Consider the following 20,503-nt stretch of genomic DNA (forward strand, 5'->3'; position numbering starts at 1 on the left):
TGGAACTGTATCAGTGCTAAAGATTTCTCTACATTATTTTTCTCTTTACTTTGTTTTCACTGTGTATTGCCTCAGTTTCCCAAACTGTCCATCTTATCAGGCAAATGGAAAAAAATTGGGAATGCAGAGGAAGCAGATATTAGCTGGAGCTATATTCTGTTGCTGTGCTGGCTTTTACCCAGGCAAGAGAAGAGAAGATACTAAATGAGATTAATAAGCAGACCTTTGAATAATAAAATTTTATTAAAGATACTGTATCAAAACATGAATTAGGAATTTAAAGTAATACCTTTAAAACCTAGGATGCCCCCAATGCTGTTTTACAGAGACTACAAATAATTGCTATGTTACAGCAGTCACAGCCTGCTCCAGACCCCCTTTGCATAAGTAATTTGGGTAGGCCCAGAGCGGTGCAATGTTATCCGTTAAAGCTGTGTACATTTCCCTCTTCTTGCCTTGTAGGTGTTGCAAATCCTGACAGTCCCACAGGTTTCCCATTCTCTCTGGAAGATTAGCTCCATTTCCTGTCAATGTCTTAGCTATGTTGTGTCTTCTCCCTGAAGGACTCTCCAGTGGGTTCTGTCTCTCTCCTCTTTTCATGTTCACACTTGAATCGTCTTTTTTACTGTTGTTTTAAAATAGCCACAGGGCCAGACTCATGAACATCCCCAGCAGTACTGGATCCTTTAAAGGTGTGGTAACGTATTCTTGATCTCCCTTTACACTTCTACCTGTTAAAATATTTAGGAGTATATAATCAAATAAAGCATCCCAACCCACAGATACTTTAATATTTTTTCTAGCATTTGTACACTGTAGCAACTTTATAGAACTATAAAGAGAAAGGCAAGCCTAGGCACATGGCCTACACAAGCAGCACTATAGACAATATGCTAAGCATGTCAAAGAAAAGACAGTTACCTTTTCCATAATTGGTGTTCTTCAAGATGTGTTGCTCATGTCTATTCCATAATAGGTGGAATGCACATGCACCGGTACCAGAAGTTTTTCCCCTAGCAGTACCTGCAGGGGGGAGCACCCCCCCTGAAAACCGTGGAGCGGCGCCTGCCTGGCGCGGTATAAGGGTGGGCTGTGCTCCCCCCACCCTCAGTTCCTTCTTGCCAGACCACTCCAACAGAGGGGAAGGAGGGTGGTATGTGGAAGAGACATGAGCAACACATCTCGAAGAACACCAGTTACGGAAAAGGTAACTGTCTTCAAGTGATTGCTCATGTGTATTCCACAATAGGTGATTCCAAGCTATATCTGTTGGAGGTGGGTAGGAGTTCACAAGTTCTCAGGACGGAGTACCACCTTGCTGAACCTGGCATCATCCCAGGCCTAGGAGACGATCGCATAGTGCGAGGTGAACGTGTGAACCAAAGACCACGTGGTGGCCCTACAAATGTCCTGGATGGGGACGTGGGCCACGAAGGCAGCTGACGAGGCATGCGCCCGAATCGAGTCTGCCCTCACAATGGGCGGCAGGGGAATCCCCACCAGCTCATAACAGGAACGGATGCACAAAGTGATCCACTTAGAAAGCCGCTGAGTGGAAATCAGCTGACCCTTCGCTCGCTCAGCTGAGGTGATGAAAGTTGCGAAGACTTTCTGAACGGCTTGGTTCACTCGAGGTAGAAAGCCAGAGCTTGTCTCACGTAGAGCGTGTGCAGATGGTGTTCCTCATTAGTGGCGTGAGTCTTGGGGCAGAGGACTGGCAAAAAAATGTCCTGACCCATGTGGTAGGTGGAGACCACCTTGGGGAGGAACACAGGGTGTGGGCGGAGCTGGACCTTGTCCTTTTGAAAAACTGTATACCGCGGTTCGGAGGTTAGGGCCCTGAGCTCTGAGACCCACCTGGCCAATGTGATAGCTACCAGGAAGGCCACCTTCCATGAGAGGTGAGACCAAGAACACATGGTCAGTGGTTCAAATGGGGCCCTCGTGAGATGAGCCAGCACCAGGTTTAGGTCCCACTGTGGAAGCAGGGGCTTGGAATATGGGTATAGACAGTCCAAACCCTTAAGGAACCGGCCGATCATAGCAAGGGAAAATACCATGTGCCCTTGCACCGGGGATGAAAGGCCGATATGGCTGCCAAGTGTACCCTTGGTACCCTTGGTACAAGAGAGATCCTGTACTGACGACTGCGCTTCGCTGGAGAGCCCAGAGAGCAGAAGCCATGATGCCTGTCTCATGGACACCACTGAGGCCATGGACCGTGCAGCCGTGTCTGCTGCATCCAAAGCGGCCTGCAGCAATGCCCTTGCAGCCACCATCCCTTCCTCCACGAGTGCCTTAAACTCCTTCTTATTGTGCTCCCGGAGGGAGTCCTCAAACTTGGGGAGGGATTCCGAGGTTAAACTCGTAGCGACCCAGGAGAGCCTGATGGTTTGGTACTCGTAGCTGAAAGCTTGACGACGAATAAACTTTTCTCCCGAAAGTATCCAGCCTCCAGGAGTCTTTGTTTTTGGGGGTCGGGGACAGTTGCCCCTGCTGCTCCCTGTGGTTGACCGACTCGACCACCAAGGATTTGGGCGCCGGGGGGGGGTATACAGCTACTCGGGTCCCTTTGTGGGTACAAAGTACTTGTGCTCCACCTTTTTAGAGATGGGAGCCAGCGAGGCTGGTGTTTGCCACAGGGCATTTGAAATTCTTGCCACCCCTTCATGGAGCAGCAAGGCCACCCTGCCCAGTGCTGAAGGGGACAGCACATTGAACAGAGAATCTGAGGGCTCTTCCATCTCCTCAGCCTGGAGATGGAGGCTCACTGCCCCCCTTTTTAGGAGGTCTTGGTCAGCCTGGTAGTCCTCCTGCAGGATGGAGCTGGGCGGGGCTGCAATCAGCTCCTCCAGAAGGGGCGATGCTGGTGCGGTGCTTTTGGTGTCGTCCAGCACCGGAGGATCCACCACCTGGTCGGACTCTGGGCATGGTACCAAGGACACAGGTCCCACCGACCTTTTTTTTGGCGGTCTAAGGACGGACGCCAACAGTGCTTCCGAGGCCCAGGCCACCGAGCAAGCCCCACTGGGGGCTGCGCTGGAGGCCATGGTGCCCACTGGTGCCACTGGGCCAGCCACAACATTTGGTGCCATTGCGCTTGCTGAGGCACCAGGAGGGCCGGCTGTTTGGGCTGGTTAGCTTAGCCTGTAGACAGGCGGCTGTGAGGGGAGGCTGGGCTGGCACATGATCCGCTGCTGCCTCTGGACCGGGACTATCGGCGGTGCTGGGATCTATGTCTGCCATGGGACCGCGATCTCGACACAGAGGAGCAGCACAGATGGTAGTAGCTGCTCCGCGAACGGCCTTGATGGGTGGACCTGTGTCAGTGAGACGCTAGTGATGGACACCCGGGGCTACGGTGCCTTTGCGGAGACTTGGAACGGGAGTCCGAGTGGGAATGGCGTCGATGATTGTGCCACGACAGACTGTGGTATCTCCTGCGAGACAAGGACCATTGGCGACGTCCGCCATTGTCCCGTCAGTATTCACTTTGTGAAGACGTGTGGTGCCAGGAGTCCCAGTCAGACGGCACCCATCCGGGCAGTCTGGCCGGCGTTGAGGGCGATCCAATTGGACTGAGCCCTGAACGGTCGCTGGGCGGTGAGCAGGAACGTTCCCTCGACCGAGACTGGTACCGGGCCAGTGGCGACTGCAGTGATCCCAGCGGCGGCTTGACTCTGGAGTGTGGGGCCAACATCGGCGGAGCTCCGGGCACCGGCATCGACGTGACATTCTTGGCTGCTTGGAGGGCTTCGGGTGTAGATGGCATCCAGACATCTGGAGAGGCCTGCTCCGAAGGGGCCAGGCTACTCAGCTCAACGTGAGTTGGAGGCCTAGGGCCTGATGGGGATCAAGGACTACCTGACATGGGCCTAGCCTCTGTCCCAGACTTCCCTCGGTGCTGTTGCGAAGAGGGAGTCTTTCTGGTCCTCTTGGCGTAGCCTGTGGATGAGGAGCGGTGCTGACTGGATGATGGTACCAGAGGGTCTCTGTGTACCGACGCTGCGGTGCCAGGTACCGGTTTGGATCGGTGTGCCGGGGTCGGGGCCAGCGCAACTCCATCAGGATGGCCCGGAGCCTAATGTCCCTTTCTTTTTTAGACAAGGGCTTGAAAGACTTGCAGATCTTGCGCCTTTCGCTGATATGGGTTTCTCCCAAGCCGCGCAAACAATCCACATGTGGGTCGCTCCTTGGCATAGAGCGCCTACAAGAGCCGCACGACTTAAAGGCTCAGGTGCGGGGCATGCCCCGGTCCTGGCTCAATGACTAACTAAACTAACTGAATTAGCTAACTGACTACAGTACTACTGAACAAACAAAGAGTTCTGGGGACGAGCTGCAGCAAATCTGGAGCTGAGCAGTTCTGACGCACCTTCACTGGCAGCAAGAAGGAACTGAGGGTGGAGGGAGTGCAGCCCCCCTCCCCTTATACCGTGCCAGACAGGCGCCGCTCCAGGGGTTGCGGGGGGGAGCTCCCCCTGTGAGTACTGCTAGGGGAAAAGCTTCCGGCACCAGTGCACATGGCGAGCACGCACACCTATTGTGGAATACACATGAGCAATCTCTCGAAGAAGAAGCAAGCAAATGCAAGTTATAAGTAAAAATATGCACAAACGCTTCTCTATATAACAATTATTGCTTAAGAAAAGCATAACATCTTTTTACAGCCATAAGTAGAATCAGTGAGATGCAAAGCTATAGCAGTATATAATGCTAAATCAATATTTTTAGTCTACTGAAATGTCTGAATCTGATCCATTTTGATCTGTAGGGGGAAAGCTTAATGTTTTTTTTTAATCTATCCAAACCCTGAATGCTAAACCCTGAATGCCTTGTTCTCTGTTCTCCTTATTTAGCTGGAAATCTTAGGAATGCTAAGATGCTTGAGTCAGAAAATGAATGCCTCCTTCTCTCCTTTAGGCCCACCTTGCAAGGCTCACACGCCCAGCAAAGTGCATACTGTTCCCTTTGAAGATTATTTCACAATCATGTCCACAGCCAATCAGTCTGTCACATTAATTCACCAATCTTGTAATAGGATTCCAGCACTATCTCTTTACCCCTACTTATAAGTACTGTGCTTCACAGATCTTCAATATCAAGATCAGAAATTGGTGATGGCAGGAGGGAGGCAACAGGCAAATTAAAGTCTCCAAGCCCGTTGCCAACTGTGTCCACATATCTATTCAGGGGACACCATCATAGGGCCTAATCACATCAGCCACACTATCAGAGGCTCGTTCACCTGCACATCTACCAATGTGATATATGCCATCATGTGCCAGCAATGCCCCTCTGCCATGTACATTGGTCAAACTGGACAGTCTCTACATAAAAGAATAAATGGACACAAATCAGATATCAAGAATTAGAACATTCAAAAACCAGTCGGAGAACATTTCAATCTCTTTGGTCACTCGATTACAGACCTAAAAGTAGCAATTCTTCAACAAAAAAACTTCAAAAACAGACTCCAACGAGAGACTGCTGAATTGGAATTAATTTGCAAACTGGATACAATTAACTTAGGCTTGAATAAAGGCTGGGAGTGGATGGGTCATTACACAAAGTAAAACTATTTCCCCATGTTTATTCCCTCCTCCTCCCCCCACGTTCCTCAGAAGTTCTTGTCAACTGCTGGAAATGGCCCACCTTGATTATCCTACAGAAGGTTTTTTCTCCCCCACTCTCCTTCTGGTAATAGCTCACCATACCTGATCACTCTTGTTACAGTGTGTATGGTAACGCCCATTGTTTCATGTTCTCTGTGTATATAAATCTCCCCACTGTATTTTCCACTAAATGCATCCGATTAAGTGAGCTGTAGCTCACGAAAGCTTATGCTCAAATAAATTTATTAATCTCTAAGGTGCCACAAGTCCTCCTTTTCTTTTTTGCAAATACAGACTAACACAGCTGCTACTCTGAAACCTGTCATCTCTGGACCGGGAGCCTCAGTGCCGGTTGTATCCTTCCACATGACCCCACATAGTTTTGGGGTTTTTTACCTTATTCTCCAGACTAGAACAAACGTGGATGTTGTTTTAACTCTTTATTATTGTAGTTGCCCTGAATACATTAAAATTAGATCTTGTTAATTTGTATTGATGAAATTCTAAATTTTTTTAAAAGTCTAAAGGTTTTGATAGCAACCTTCGCCATTTTCATTTTAGAAAAGGACTGCAGCAAGTGATTAGCAAGGTTTGGCAGCCCATTTCAGTGTAGTCTTCAACACCTAGCATATGGCTCCTATGGTTATCTGCCCTGAGAGATGAAATTTCAGTTTGTTTTCCAGAGATGTAAGTAGAGTCACATGTAAGTCAGTTTTATAATACAATATGGAGACAAGTCCCAAAGGGCTTTTACTGAGCACTCTAATTCGACTCTGCTGTTGGCGCCATTACCAGCTGGTGTAGTCTGTCAGCAAGGCAAAGATGGTGCTAGTTCAGGTCTGGCATATGTGGTTCTGAGTTTAAAGAAGTCTTTTGCACACTGCTTCTCCCCCATGTCCTCTTCAAACTTGGATCTTTCAATTCCTCAGAAGCTTAGATGTCCCTATTTCACTACTGCCACACAAAAGAAATGCAAGAAAAATATCAAGAGGCAGAAGCCCACACTCAGGTGCCGTCCCATTATCCTTCCCACCTCTATGCTTTGTTTTTGCTTTAGATGTTACTTTTTCAGTTGTACTCACAATGGACATCAAGTTAGGGAACCATGTCACTTAAAAAGATTTTTCTCTCCCCTCACTCCCAATTAATCTTAAACATTGTCCCAAGTTTGTCCCAAGTTTGTTCCAAAAGTGAACTTTTCATTTTGATTAAATATGTTGCCCTTCTTTCTTTTTGATCCAGTTCTCAACACTTTAGTAAGGACTTGTGGTTTATGGCTTGACTTAGTGGTTAAGAGAGAGCTGCCTCCCTTCAACTGGTCTCGTAGGTTGGGGCAGTCGCCCTTCTGAAAGAATGCTCCATATTTGTCTTAGTCTCTTCAGTTTGTTGTTGAGCTATGTTGTAACAATGCTATTGAACCCAAACAGGTAGCGCTACTCGGCCAAATTCAATCCTGGTGCAAGCACTTACAACTCTCCTTAAAGTCGCTGGGCCAAATGCATTTGTGACAAATGTCAGCATAAGTTAAACATCAGGCGTAAACTGTCCAGAAAACAGACGTGAATTTAAACTGTAAAGATAATCCTATTTGTTGCATTTCCTGTTATTTGCCTTTTGCCCTGTTGGTGTATAAATTGCACCTTCTTGACTGTCAAATGGTGTAAGGAACACTCCTTACATCCATTACTTACATACATTTTCTGATCAACTTACACCTGATGTGTACGTTTCATCTCTGTTTAAATCACAGCTGTATTGGACCCAATATGTCTACATAACTTTCTGTATTGGATGATAGGTGATGCTTTCCAGTAGGTCTCATTGAACTGATGGATGCCTCATGACTTTGATTTGACCAGTTTACAGTTAGAGAAATGCCCTTGTTTTGTTCAGAAAAAAGGATTTATTGCATTCAAACTGAGTAAAATCATACCAAATTATTAATTTTCTCTATGAATATTAATGTTTATACAAGGAGCTGGACTGATAACCTTGTAAAATCAAAGATCTTTATGTATCCACAGATCATATACAGCTCAGGCACAAGCACTCGTAAACTTCTTTACGCCACCCCTCTAAAGTACACAAAGTGATTTTGCAGGGACCACCTTTCGGAGTGGGAAGGTAGCATTAGTCATCATGCACATTAATGCTTGATCTTTCTGACGAGATTGCAAAAAGATTGTTGATTAGTGCCAACTGTAGTGGTAGTTTATGTACTGGGCTGTCCCCACCAGCTCACTTTGCAAACCAGTGAACAGTTGCCATTGCTGATGATTTTAAGCCCCCTAGTGAGCTAAATGAGATTTGAACTTGCCAGCCACAGTAGAAAGCTCTGTATCCTACTACCAATCTGTAAAGTCATCCCAGTTACCCTAAGAGCAGATGTTTTAAATGAAATCAGAGCCTCAGCAGAATCTGATTCTGCAATCTTCAAATATTCAAGTCTCAACTAAACTACAGTCAATCTCTGTTTAAATAAAAGCGGACATGTTTTAAATTAACCACCAGATGGAGCCCACACAACCCTAAGGAACAGAAATATATTGACATTGGCAGAGAGAATAAATTTGTTAGTCTCTAAGGTGCCACAAGTTCTCCTGTTCTTTTGATAAACAGTGTAGCCTTCTGTAGCTTCTTAAAAATCAGAGCAAATTTGTGATCTGTTTTGCTGTTTGTAAACAAAATGAGGGGTTGGACGGACAACAAGTTGGCTCTGTATTATATATCTGTATAGCTACTTACTCTTTTTGCATACGCTGCAATTATGTCAGGTCGAGGGGACAAACTTGGCCTATACATACATGTACAAATAATAAAAGATATTACTTAGAGATTTTCTCAAGTCTGGTGATTTAGCCAGCCAAAGAAAAATTCTAAAGGGCCATCTTCCAGAACTCAGCCAGGGAGAATAGAGGGACACAATGGGTCAAAAATTTCCTTCCCCACACCACTTTCTACAGGCCAAATGGAAATCAGAGATTGAGGAAAAGTCCTATTAAAACATGTAAGGGAGATGGTGCACCCACTACGGTAACTGATAGTGGCAGCAGCTTCCCATGCCCATTCTTTAATGATTCTTGAAAGGTGGGGCTCCAATTCATACACCTAGCTTGTATGTTTTAAATAAATAGCCCATACGCTATCCTGCACCCTCTCGGGTTTATGCATAGGCTGCTGTCCCCTGGTGAGGGAGAAAAGCAGGCATAGGTATGGAGTTGTGGTGCATGGAAGGTGCACAGCTAATTTAAACACACGTGGGACTGGTTTGTTTTGATTAGCAGACCAAGATCGCAGACCAAGATAGTTAGTTCTGGGGCATAGAAGGCCACAGACAATTTCTGCTGTTATTCGCTCTAAGTTGCTCTGCTTCAAGCTAATTTTTAGTAGTCTGTTTGTATTTGGGGTCCTGACTACACTGTATTTGACCAGATATTTGACATTCCCAAAAGGAAACTTCCTTGCACTGGTCATTTAATTATTCTCACAAACAAAACAAAGCAAGGGGAATTGACACATTATATCAGTGAATTTTCAGATATTTCAATTGACTGATTTTTCTGTTTGTGCTAATTTTTGGTTACTCAGGAGCTTTAATACCAAACATATAGGCCTGTCTGTCCTGGCAGCAGGACCCACATTGACACATGATAAACTGCAATTAAACACCATCCTTGTTCGAAAGGTGCTACTATCATTTCCCAAACCGTTATAGATCAGACCCAATGCTGTTACTTAGGGCTAGTCTACAAGGCTTTGCTGATGCAGCTATAGCTGTATAGCTATACTGGCAGAGTATCCTGGTGGAGTTCCAACTTATTCCGAGAAATGGAGATCTTTTGGCTGGATACATAAATCTCCTCTCCAAATGTCATAAGCTATATTGGCAAAAGGACTCGTTGGCTGCTATAGCTGCACCTACCTAGGTTTTTTTTGCCAGCATAGCTATGTCAGTGAGGGGTGCGGGTTTTTTCACCTAGGCATTCTGACAAAACTTTGAAACGTGGCCCTGGTTGTGTGGCAGACAATGCCAGAGCTACACTACAAAGCGAATTTGTTTTGTTAACAGAACATTACAGGTGCACTCAACTGTCGGGGTATGTCAGAATTAAGGCTGCCAGCATAACCTTAACTGGCTATTTGTGTAAATGCATTCCAATTCAGGCCTGGGTTGATTCATGCTATTTTAAGTATGTCTACACTTGAAATGCTACAGTGTAGACACTCGCTACAGCGACACGAGAGGTTTTTCCATTGTTCTAGTTAATCCACCTCCCCGAGAGGCAGTAGTTAGGTCGATGGAAGAATTGGAGGGATGGATTTTTTATACCCCTGAGATTAGCTATGCTAATGTAAGTTTTCAGTGTAGACCAGCCCATAATGTCTCATACAAAGTTTTCTACAATTTTAGAAGCACATACATAGTAGGAAAATAAAGCTGTACAAATCCTTGTCTGAGGGAAACAGGAGGGAGTGTAATCTCTCTGGAATTATTCAGCTCCAGGCCCTTCCAGGGATTTGGGGGCTCTATCTGTGGAGAGAGGGAGGAGATCACTTTTTTCTGCCCGTCAGTTTTGAAGTAGAGTTAACTCTGATAACCACTTCTACTTGTGGTAGCAAGAAGGAGGAAAGAAAGGAGGAAATGGAAGGTACCTGTTGTAGTGTTGCCAACTAACTCTTGTCATTTTATCATTTGTTTCTTAAACCACTAGCTCCCAGATTCATGTGAAAGTAAAAATCTCATACATATCTAAATAAAAAAAAAACCTCATGAGTTTTAAGCCAATTTTTGAATGCTTGGGGTTGGCAATACTGATGTCGCAACAACTATAGCAATGTGGCTCCACTGAAAACACTCTGCCCTGAAGCTGAGGAGACAGGTAAGGGAGCTCAAAAGTAGTGCAGACACGCTTTGCTTCCAGTGAATTCCTATGATCCAAACAGATCTCTAGGGGTTTGGGAATTTGGGGACAGAACCTTCTCATTTCATCCGAGGGGCCTAATGCCAATTACAGAATCTCATTAATTTTTTTTACTCACCTCCTGCTGCATAATATCTAGGACTAAATTCTTATTCAGCACTTAGGCAAAACTCTCACTGATGTGAATGGCTAATTAGCTTGCGTAAAAGCTGAGCGAAGGCACCGGGACTGGACATAGAGATCAAAGTTCTTTCATGAACTGCAAGAATTAGCTTTTTTCTCCCACAGGAAGTGCTAAAAGCAGCATTGTTTTTGTGGTTGTATCTGCATGAAGACTTCTGGTGCAGTATTTTCAAAGAAATTAGCAAAGGATGAAGGCTTCTTGTTTCCCCATTAAAGATATGAATGAAGAAGAATTAAAATAAGGTGTAAAGAAATCAATCCTACTATGAGACAGGCCCATATTTTTAAAGTGACCACTAACTGTGTGTATTTCATTTGATGCCCTTTGGTGCTGATTGTCAGAAGTGCCTCCATTGACTTCAGATAGAGTTGAGGGTGCTCAACACTTTTGAAATTCAGGCCTTTGTGACTCATTTGGGGTCAAGTTGGGCACTCCAGATAAATGGCCAGGTGAAAACCTGCACCTTAGGTGATCAGCTAGTGATTTCTCGTCCCATGAATGTATGACATTGTTCTTAAATATGCTCATGTAAAACTCCCTAATATAGTTACAGTTCTCAACATTCATAAAGAATGCACACAGAAAAGTATCACCGCTGGACGCAGTCTCACTGGAAGTATAATGCACAATATTGTTTCCCTACTAGTTCTTGAGAAAATATTATGAGTTATTTGTAGACAAAAATGGCATGAAGACAAGACAGATTCCAGCAACATTTCCACTCAATGCTGGCACCAGTTCACGCAAGCCTATGAAAAGCAGCAAAGGCTGTTCATTTCAGTGCTGAATATTTTTGTCAAGATGAATCCATTCCTGAACCATGCTGTCTCTTTCTCTGTTACAAATTAAGATTTTTTCTTTTAGGAAAAAAAGGTTCACAATTCATTTCAGCGTCATGGCAGTGACTCTGTAGATAAGACTGGAGAAGATATTTAATTTATAACTTCTATTTTCACCCTTTTTTAACCTCTTCCTCCTCAAAATCCTTTTGCACTGAAATGTCTCAAGAATAGTTAGCAGAAAGATGATTTTTTTTGAAGTTGGAAGAAAATCAGGAAAGTAATTTACAGTCACTAAGAACAGCAAGAGCTTTTAAAAATGTGTTCCTAATTTTTTTAAAATTAGCTTTTAGCTTAAAGCCAGCTTATTTTAAAAGTTCAAAATAGCCATTCGCTTCGTCCTGTGGGGGCACGTCTTGAAAACAACTGGGTTAGAATTAAGAAAGTTAGAAAAGTTTTGATTCTTAACCCCTATTGGATAGGTGAGCCCCTAAGAGCCCCTATCTTGCAAATAACAGATTTGAAGCTGCTATTACATGTATCTTCTTAACTTCCATAAGGTACTTATCCCCTCTGAGCCTCAACAGTTATGCCATCAGAGTTGTAGGGGATGAAAACCTCCCCTTCCCACTGAGTGAATGTGTGTGTTGGTGGGGGGGATGTTATCCAGCATATAGCAAGAGAACAAAAAAGGCTCCCCAGACCATATCTGAAGGGTAAGTTGAATAGAGAAAGGGATTATGTACAGGTCTCTCTGCCCTTTATGTAGATTTGGTGGCTTTTCCCCATGTCAAGAGAGTGGGTATGTGGACAGAGACAGAGACTTGTTAATCATGTATGTGAGGCAGATCCATGTGTAAGAACCATTCCTGTCAGGTGTTTAAATTAATAGCTTAGCTGCAAGGAAACCTTTACAAACAAGTTCTTAAAAATGTGAAACTGCCTGTGCAGTACCAAACCTACAGCTGGCTTAACAGCATTTGTTATATTTAACAGCTCATTCCAGATCATTACAAACTCCCTGTTTAGCTCTCAGTAAGTCCTGAAAGCAGAGATGTGGTTGCCAGTAAAATTTTTTTCAAAGTTGCAACCCACACCACTGCCAGGATGTGGAAAGCAGCAGCAGGAGAACAGTGAGAAATCACTGGACATAGAAATAACAAAGCACCCGAAGATACAGGGGTGGGAGAAGCAGAGAATCAAGAGAGTGCTCATTTTCCTTTGGAAAAATAAGTAACTATTAGTCTTTTTTAAAACATGGTCCTACATGTATATAGTGCCTTTTATCTGCAAAGATCCCAAGCAATTTACAGTATTACATATATACAGTCTAAACATGCATAGGATTCCAGTTAGTATAGGAAGTGGATACAGAGAAACTATGGCAAGAAGAATAAAACTACAAGTGTGATAAACAGAACTCTACATCAAGAATTTCTGTTCCTCCTTCACTGTCTTTCAAGTAACAATGAGATTTCCAGGGATTTGTTTTTGTTTTACTGAAAATGTTTCAACACTATTTAGTACTGTATTTGCTTTTTGAGCATCTGTCTCGTCAATGGGGTGTTTTTTTAAAACACTACACTACCACTGTGGGGGAGCAGGAACATGGTAATTTTGTATTTATTGCATCCATATCATTATGTTCTCTGAAGAACATTCCACTGCCCTTAGTCAGCATTATTAAATGGTCTGCATACTCTTGTTTAGCTCCCTTTCACCCACTCTCTTGTCTCATTGGCACGATTTCAATTTTTTTCTCTTCTCTTGCCATTCTCAGCCACTCCAGGCCTTTCTTTCAGCTTTCTCATGCTGTTCTTATACCTGCTTTCATAGAATCATAGAACTAGAAGGGACCTCAAGACGTCATCTAGCCCAGTCCCTTGCACTCAAGGCAGTAGTAAGTATGATCTAGAGACCATCCCTGATAGGTTTGTGTCCAATCTGCTTTTAAAAATCCCTAATGATGGAGATTCCACAACCTCCCTAGGCAATGTATTCCAGTGCTTAAGCACTCTGACAGTTAGGAAGTTTTTCCTAATGTCCAACTTAAACCGCAATTTAAGCCCACTGCTTCTTGTCCTATCCTCAGAGGTTAAGAACAATTTTTCTCCCTGCTCCTTGTAACAATCTTTTATGTACTTTAAAACTGTTATCATGCCCCCTTCTCCAGACTAAACAAACACAATTTTTTCAATCTTCCCTCATAGGTCATGTTTTCTAGACCTTTAATCATTTTTGTTGCTCTTCTCTGGACTTTCTCCAATTTGTCCACATCTTTCCTGAAATGTGGCACCCACAACTGGACACAATACTTCAGTTGGGGCCTAATCAGCATGGAGTAGAGCAGAAGAATTACTTCTCGTGTCTTGTTTACAACACTCCTGCTAATACATCCCAGAATGATGTTTGCTTTTTTTACAAGAGCGTTACACTGTTGACTCATATTTAGCTTGTGATCCAATATGATCCCCAGATCTCTTTCTGCAGTACTCCTTCCTAGGCAGTCATTTCCCATTTTATATGTGAGCAACTAATTGTTCCTTCCTACTTGGAGTACTTTGCATTTGTCCTTATGAATTTCATCCTATTTACTTAAGACTTTCTCCATTTTTTCCAGATCATTCTGAGTTTTAATCCTATCCTCCAAAGCACTTGCAACCCCTTCCAGCTTGGTATCGTCCACAAATTTTATAAGTCTATCATAACAACAGTGTTTCTTCCCATCTCTCCCATAGCCCAGTTGCAGTACTCCCTGATTTGTCCTTACTCCCTTTGATTTGTTCACAGGAACTCTTGATTCTTTTCATTCCCTCTTGGACCTTCCCAACCATTCTGTGCCTCCTTGCCTGGTCTTCTCTGAACTTCTCCATGATGCTTCAATTCACTCTCCTGGATCACCAAGTGAGCATTATTTCCAGGGCACATATGTGTAAACTCAGAGAAGTTCTGGTTCTTCCACTGCCCAAGCTGGTAAAAGCTGGGAGTGCATCAAATCGTCCTCCAGCAAATTCCTCTGATTGAAAGAGAGGTGTTAGAGGGCTTTAGAGAGAACTGAAGAACGCCTCACTGAGAAAGGAAAGGCCACTACAACACAGCTTGCAATGGGAAAACGGTGGTATTCTGGGGAATCACTGAAAAAACACAGTATGTACAATGGGACAACTCAATTCACAAATTAAAACCTCCTCTGCCATTGTGGCTCATCCACAGTAGGTATCAAACTGTGTAAAACATGGTTTTAACAGGTTCAGGCAAACATGCAAACATGGCTCCTATCCCAATACAGAGGGGTCTATGAATCACTCTTTTAGCTCTTCGGTTTATTCTGGGATAATCTGTTGGCTACTGTGTTTCATCCTCTAAATTTTCCGGTCCATTTTCAGTCCTCTGGCCCAGTGCAATCTTTTATCTAAGCTTTGCTGTGTCACAACAGCCCACCCAGCACAAAAGTCTGTTTTATACTTAGTACACAAACTGCAATAAGAGTTTGGTGCCACAGTGAGTTAGTAATCCAGGCTGAAAGCTCTCCCAGCCAAGTTGAGTCATACTCACTCTCTGTTCCTTCAGGCATCTGTGGGACATTTTATCCACTCCCCCTCCTTTGGGATTTTTTTCCCTCCACTTCCCACTACACTATTCTAATTTGGTCTCTGCTCCTGTGCTGTTCCAATCTTTGCCTGGCATCCCCCACAGCATTCCAAATCTCTCAGCACACCCCAGGCCACAATACTCTTCTTTCAACTCTGCTGCACACACAAGTTCTCTCTTAGTTCCCTTGGCTGCTCTCTCAGCTCAGTTGGAATTTGTATATCAAGAGGTAACTCAAATGTCTGAGAATCTGTATGTGACCTAAACACTTTATAAAATATTGCCATTACAATGTCTCATTAATAAGTAACTATTTTTCAAACACCATTCTACTCGTTACTTTGAAATTTCGTTTTCCAGTGTACAAGATGGCTGGTTCTCTCAGCCACCCCTTTACAACCAATCACCGACACAAAAACAGCATTTTCACCGGCCAGCGTGGTTGTTCTCTGGACTGACATGTTAAGTTTCAGCTCAATGTGGCTTGGGATGGAAGTATTACAAATCTCTGGAAAAAAAAACAAATCTTTGGAATAATGGAAACACTAGCATGCATTAACATTAGGGGTGCTGTTCAGTGCCACTGTCATTGACTTCTGTGGGATTTTGGAGTATAAAAGAAATGCAGTTTTTACAGTACTTTTTGTATGTGAAATGCTGAAGCCCCAATGCTATAATTGGATCCATGTGCTCAGGTCTGATAGCAGGTCCAGGACCCAAGTTTTCCTTTTCCTTCAGTGTATTAGGCTCCAACTTGAAAGACATTCACATTGTTTGTTTACAAATCTAAAACTCGGTTCTAATTGAATATAAAACCAGAAATTTGATACAGTATCTGAAAATACTTATTTGATTAAGTAGCTATATGCAATTTTTAGGTGAACTTTATCCATTTATTTATATATTCTGACATTCTGTTTTATGAGCTATAAATTAATCAGTCTGAAAAATGGCAAGGTTTCAAAACTTATCCCTGGCAATTATACTCTAGTTAGAGCACTGGACTGAGACTCAGGAGACCTAGATTCTATTCCCAGCTCTGCCACTGGCCTACGAGGCGATCTTTGGCAAGTCATTTCCCCACTCTGTGCCTCAGTTTCTGCATCTGTAAAATAGTGAAATGGTATTGACTTTTTTTGTGAAGCACTTTGAAATCTGCTGATGAAAAGCACTATGTAAGTAGGTGTTATTGTTTCTTCAAATGCTCTTTGTTCACCACTGCTTATCATTAACAACCATGCAGTTAGTATTTGTTTATACAGCTGGTGTCTAAGATTCCACCCTCAGACCCACAGTTGTACTTTCAAAGACTAAGTTGCCTCAGCTGACACACAGTGGTTTTTTACTGCATTAAAATAAAACAGATAAGCTCTCTATGTTAGGGTTTCACTAGATTCAAAGAGGTCTGTATGTGAGAAGATTCTGAAAGGGCATAAAACACCTTTGCTGCACTTATTAAGAAAGCTCAGCAGTCTCTTCACACTCAACAGTCAGATACCGTTGTGATGAGTAGGTTATAAATACTCAGGCAGATACAGATAGGCAACTGAAGGCAAGCATTACTGCATCGGAGCTAGAATATCGAGCATGGAAAATGGCTGTTCAGATGGGAATTCTTTGATTTTATATACTGTAGTCTTAATTCTCTCTTTCTTCCTTTGTCCATATCATTGCAGCCTTGCTTGGTTTTACTTCGCCTACCTAACCCGACCAGCATTCCTGGGGACGTGAATCTCAATAAAGATGCTAAGAATCTGAATACTAGGACAGCTAGCACTGTGCTGACTGTAGAGTCACAAAGCAAAGAATTATTCCTTGGCATCAGTTTTCATTTTTTAAATTGATTTTGATAGTAGGAATGATTATGCTCCTGCATATTAATTGCTACATGATGTAAAATTTCACATGAAGAAACAACACTTGTAAATACTGAAGCACTCATCGGATGGACATGAAACTAAGAACTGTTTAATAGAAGTCAGTTCAGGGGTAACATTTGTGCTTTTAATCTACAGTTTAAAAATAATGATTTGTATCGTATCTACTTAGTAAAATGATAAAATTAAAAACAGAAATTGCTAGTACGCAACAGTGAAAATGTAATAATTAAACACTTAAAAGATATATACTTAATGACCCTACAACAAAGACACCTATGATTAAAAGGGTCTTTACACAAAAGACTTGTTTTCAACAATTCATTCAATTTTTGTCTGCTATATTGTATGCCTTGCTTTGGTGTTCCCACTGCTGTCTATTTAATGCTTGTTTTACAGTATGTTTGTGCTTATGTTCTTTTCAAATGCTTGGCATTATAGTGAGATCTCATATCTTTTCTCAAATTAAATTTTGCTCCACATACTCCACATGTATACAGATGAACATCCATGTGCTGCTCCAGTTGTTCGTTATTTGGGAATATCTGAAAGCAGACCTGGCATATAGTCTCTCCAGCTGATAAATGAGATATCATATGCCGTACATGGTCATGTTTTCTGAAGTTTCCTTGATCACAAATGGAACAGACATACCTGGCCATGCCTTTGTGCATATCATTGTGGAGCCGCAGCTGACGTTCTCTTAAAAACTGCTTTCCACATGTCTGGCAAACAAATTGTTTTTCCTTGGTATGAACAGTGTAATGTTCCCGTAAGTGACAACGCTGATAAAATCCTTTCCCACAAAGATTGCAGAAATGCTTGCGTCTGTGATCTCTTTCATTCTCTTCCATAATAGCATTCTTAAACAGATCTTGCTCTAGGCAGTTTGACATATGTTCAACAACTAGAGTTTCAGTTTCAAAACGCTGACCACAATTAGGACATCGGAAAGGACAGGCAGAATGCTTATATAACTGTTTGTTTGGAAGACTGTTCATTTGGAAGTGACTGTCCCTGAAGTCCTCCAATATCTCTGCAAACATCATATCCCTTATTTCAGACTGTTCCTCAGGATTCTCTTCTAAGTCCATTTTTTCCTCAGCATTTCTTATACCATTCATTGTCAGATCCTGGGGTTCTCCACATGTCTGTGCATGATCCTGTAACTGTCTACCCTTGACCAATATTTGGCCACATTTGCCACAAGCACATATATTTTCTATGTGTTTAGATAAATAATGAGCAGATAAATCTTCTTCTGTAATTGTTAGCCCACACAGTTCACAGGGCGCATTCTCCGCATCTTCCTGCACTGGGGGGGCTTTCCTGTTAAGATGCCTTGCGTTTTTTAAACACTTTCTTGCATTCTCATCTATAGACAACCGGGGTTTTAGAGTTTTTCGAGAATGTCTCTTTTCATTGATCTCTTCTGCAACATAATATCTGTAAAGTGGCTCTTCCTGTTCATCATCTAATTCATCATTGTCAGTAGATTCGTTACAGTCTTTATCTGTCACTTTAATAATGTTAAAATCTTTCAGTTCATCTTCTGGGTTATCCTCTGGTTCCATCTTGATGATAATTCTTTTCCTCTCAGTGGCTCTACTTCCTTCTTCACCGGACGTCTCAGATGCAACTATACTACTGTTCCTGCTTGTTATGTTTGACACTGGAGATGAAGAGTCATCGGCTGCTTGACTGGCATCCCCTTTATAGTTCTCTGATTGTGCAGACAGTATTTTAGAAGTAGCGTCTTTTTCACTAAAGTCAATTTTTTCAATACCATAAAACCTGGTATTTTGGTATGAATGCCTATTTGTGCATGTTAACACATGCTCATCCAGTAACTTTTCACAGCTAAAACTAAACCCACAGCTGTCACAGGTAAAGCTTCTTCCAAAGCGGCGTGAATGTGACACACGATCTTTTGTGTTAGAGAATTTGGACACGGTACTTTTTTTGCAAACATCAAACAGTTGTTCAGGAAAACTGCCCAGCTGCAAAGCTTCTTCATCCGGCTCTTTGTTATGGGAGGTGTTTACGGTTGAACTTGGTGGCTCCATACACCACCTGTTTACTTCACTGCCATTTCTAGTAAGTGTGTCTTCATACATTCTCACACCAAATATCATTTTACTATTCTGTATACTAGAAGCAGAAGATGAACACTTTAAATTAGAGGAGTCTGTATCTTGTATATCTTCTAAACATTCAGGCACGTTATATAACTGTAGATAGTTCATTGCCACTTTAAATTGCTCAAAGTTGGTAGGGGCCGTCATAATTTTTCCTAAATACATAAACTGTAATATGAGATCAAAGCATTCAGCGCTGATCTTCATGTTGCTGAGATTCAGTTGGGCTGTGGTGTGTTGGTGGTTCATAAAAAACATCCTAAAATAAGAGCTGCAGGCAGCTAGGACCGCTTTGTGTGCTTGAAAATAAATATCATCAATAGCAATGCAGCAGTCACAGAGAAAACCCCACTCTCTTTGGTTGTTTAGCTGCTGAAGGACATATGTGCTGTGGCTGGTACTTGCCATCTTGTATTCCGATTACAGTCCTGTGGAAAAAAAGAAAAAGAAAAGAAAAGAAATATTTAGTTATAAGCACAGAAAGTAAGAGGGAGCTTATTTTAATACAGAGGACAATTGTTAAGAACTTCAATTTGGGTCCAAAATTTTATATTCTTACTATTTTTATAATCTGCTTGGAAAGGTCTTCCTGGAGATAAATACCTACTAAAGAAAATCCAGTAAACTGGTGCCAAGAAAAATAAAAATATCCACTATTCCATTCTCCCTCTGCTGGATTTGCAGTACCAGTTAACTAATAAACTTTACTGCCACACCTGTACTGATCTCAACAATACTACGGCTAGTACAAAAATCGGAAAGTAAACCACAAAGAAATATAGCCAAGATTTTCAAACGTGACACTGATTTTAGGTACCCAACTTGAGATACTTTAAAGGGGCCTGGTTTTCAGAAAGTGCTGCGCATCCATCCAGTGAAAATCAGGGTCCTTTAATGTGTCTCAAGTTGGACAACTGTGACATAGGATGGTTTGGCAATGATGCTGCATTGTCATGGAGGAAACATAGGTTTAATTACTATTCTTTCCCGCCTAGGCTATCAGGAGGCTGGGAGAACCATGGAAACAATATGAGCAATCCTTAAAGAGGAAGAAATGTTCCACATTGCCCAAAACATCCACTATGGCCATTTAAAGAGCAGCATTTATAGATCACTAACGTTACCCAGGCCTTGGCTGGAAGTTGGATGGCTGCAGTAGGAGTATATATATTATCATGGCACCCAGGGGCTCCAGTCATGGACCAAGACCCCTGTCAAGGTTCCTTCCCCACTCTGAACTCTAGGGTACAGATGTGGGGACCTGCATGAAAGACCCCCTAAGCTTATTCTTACCAGCTTAGATTAAAAACTTCCCCAAGGTACAAACTTTGCCTTGTCCTTGAACAGTATGCTGCCACCACCAAGCATTTTAAACAAAGAAGAGGGAAAGAGACCAC

At 42.8% G+C, this 20,503-nt stretch overlaps 1 protein-coding gene across 6 annotated transcripts in view; it reads right to left on the reverse strand.

Moving 5' to 3' along the window:
• Positions 1–224: 224 nt before the first annotated feature.
• Positions 225–20,503, reverse strand: part of ZBTB1 (zinc finger and BTB domain containing 1) — a 28,878-nt gene continuing 8,599 nt past the window's right edge. For 3 of the 6 annotated variants that reach the window (XM_073349871.1, XM_073349873.1, XM_073349872.1), the window contains exon 2: positions 12,974–19,534. In XM_073349871.1, coding sequence (XP_073205972.1) covers positions 17,379–19,514 — 2,136 coding nt within the window. In that variant the 5' untranslated portion in view covers positions 19,515–19,534 and the 3' untranslated portion in view covers positions 12,974–17,378. Of the gene's footprint in view, positions 732–6,407; positions 6,570–12,973; positions 19,535–20,503 lie in introns of those variants that run through there. The other 3 variants (XR_012159589.1, XM_073349874.1, XM_073349870.1) reach the window with 3 other exon arrangements.

Source organism: Lepidochelys kempii, chromosome 6 (genome assembly GCF_965140265.1).
Source record: "Lepidochelys kempii isolate rLepKem1 chromosome 6, rLepKem1.hap2, whole genome shotgun sequence".
NCBI classification, from domain to species: domain Eukaryota; kingdom Metazoa; phylum Chordata; order Testudines; family Cheloniidae; genus Lepidochelys; species Lepidochelys kempii.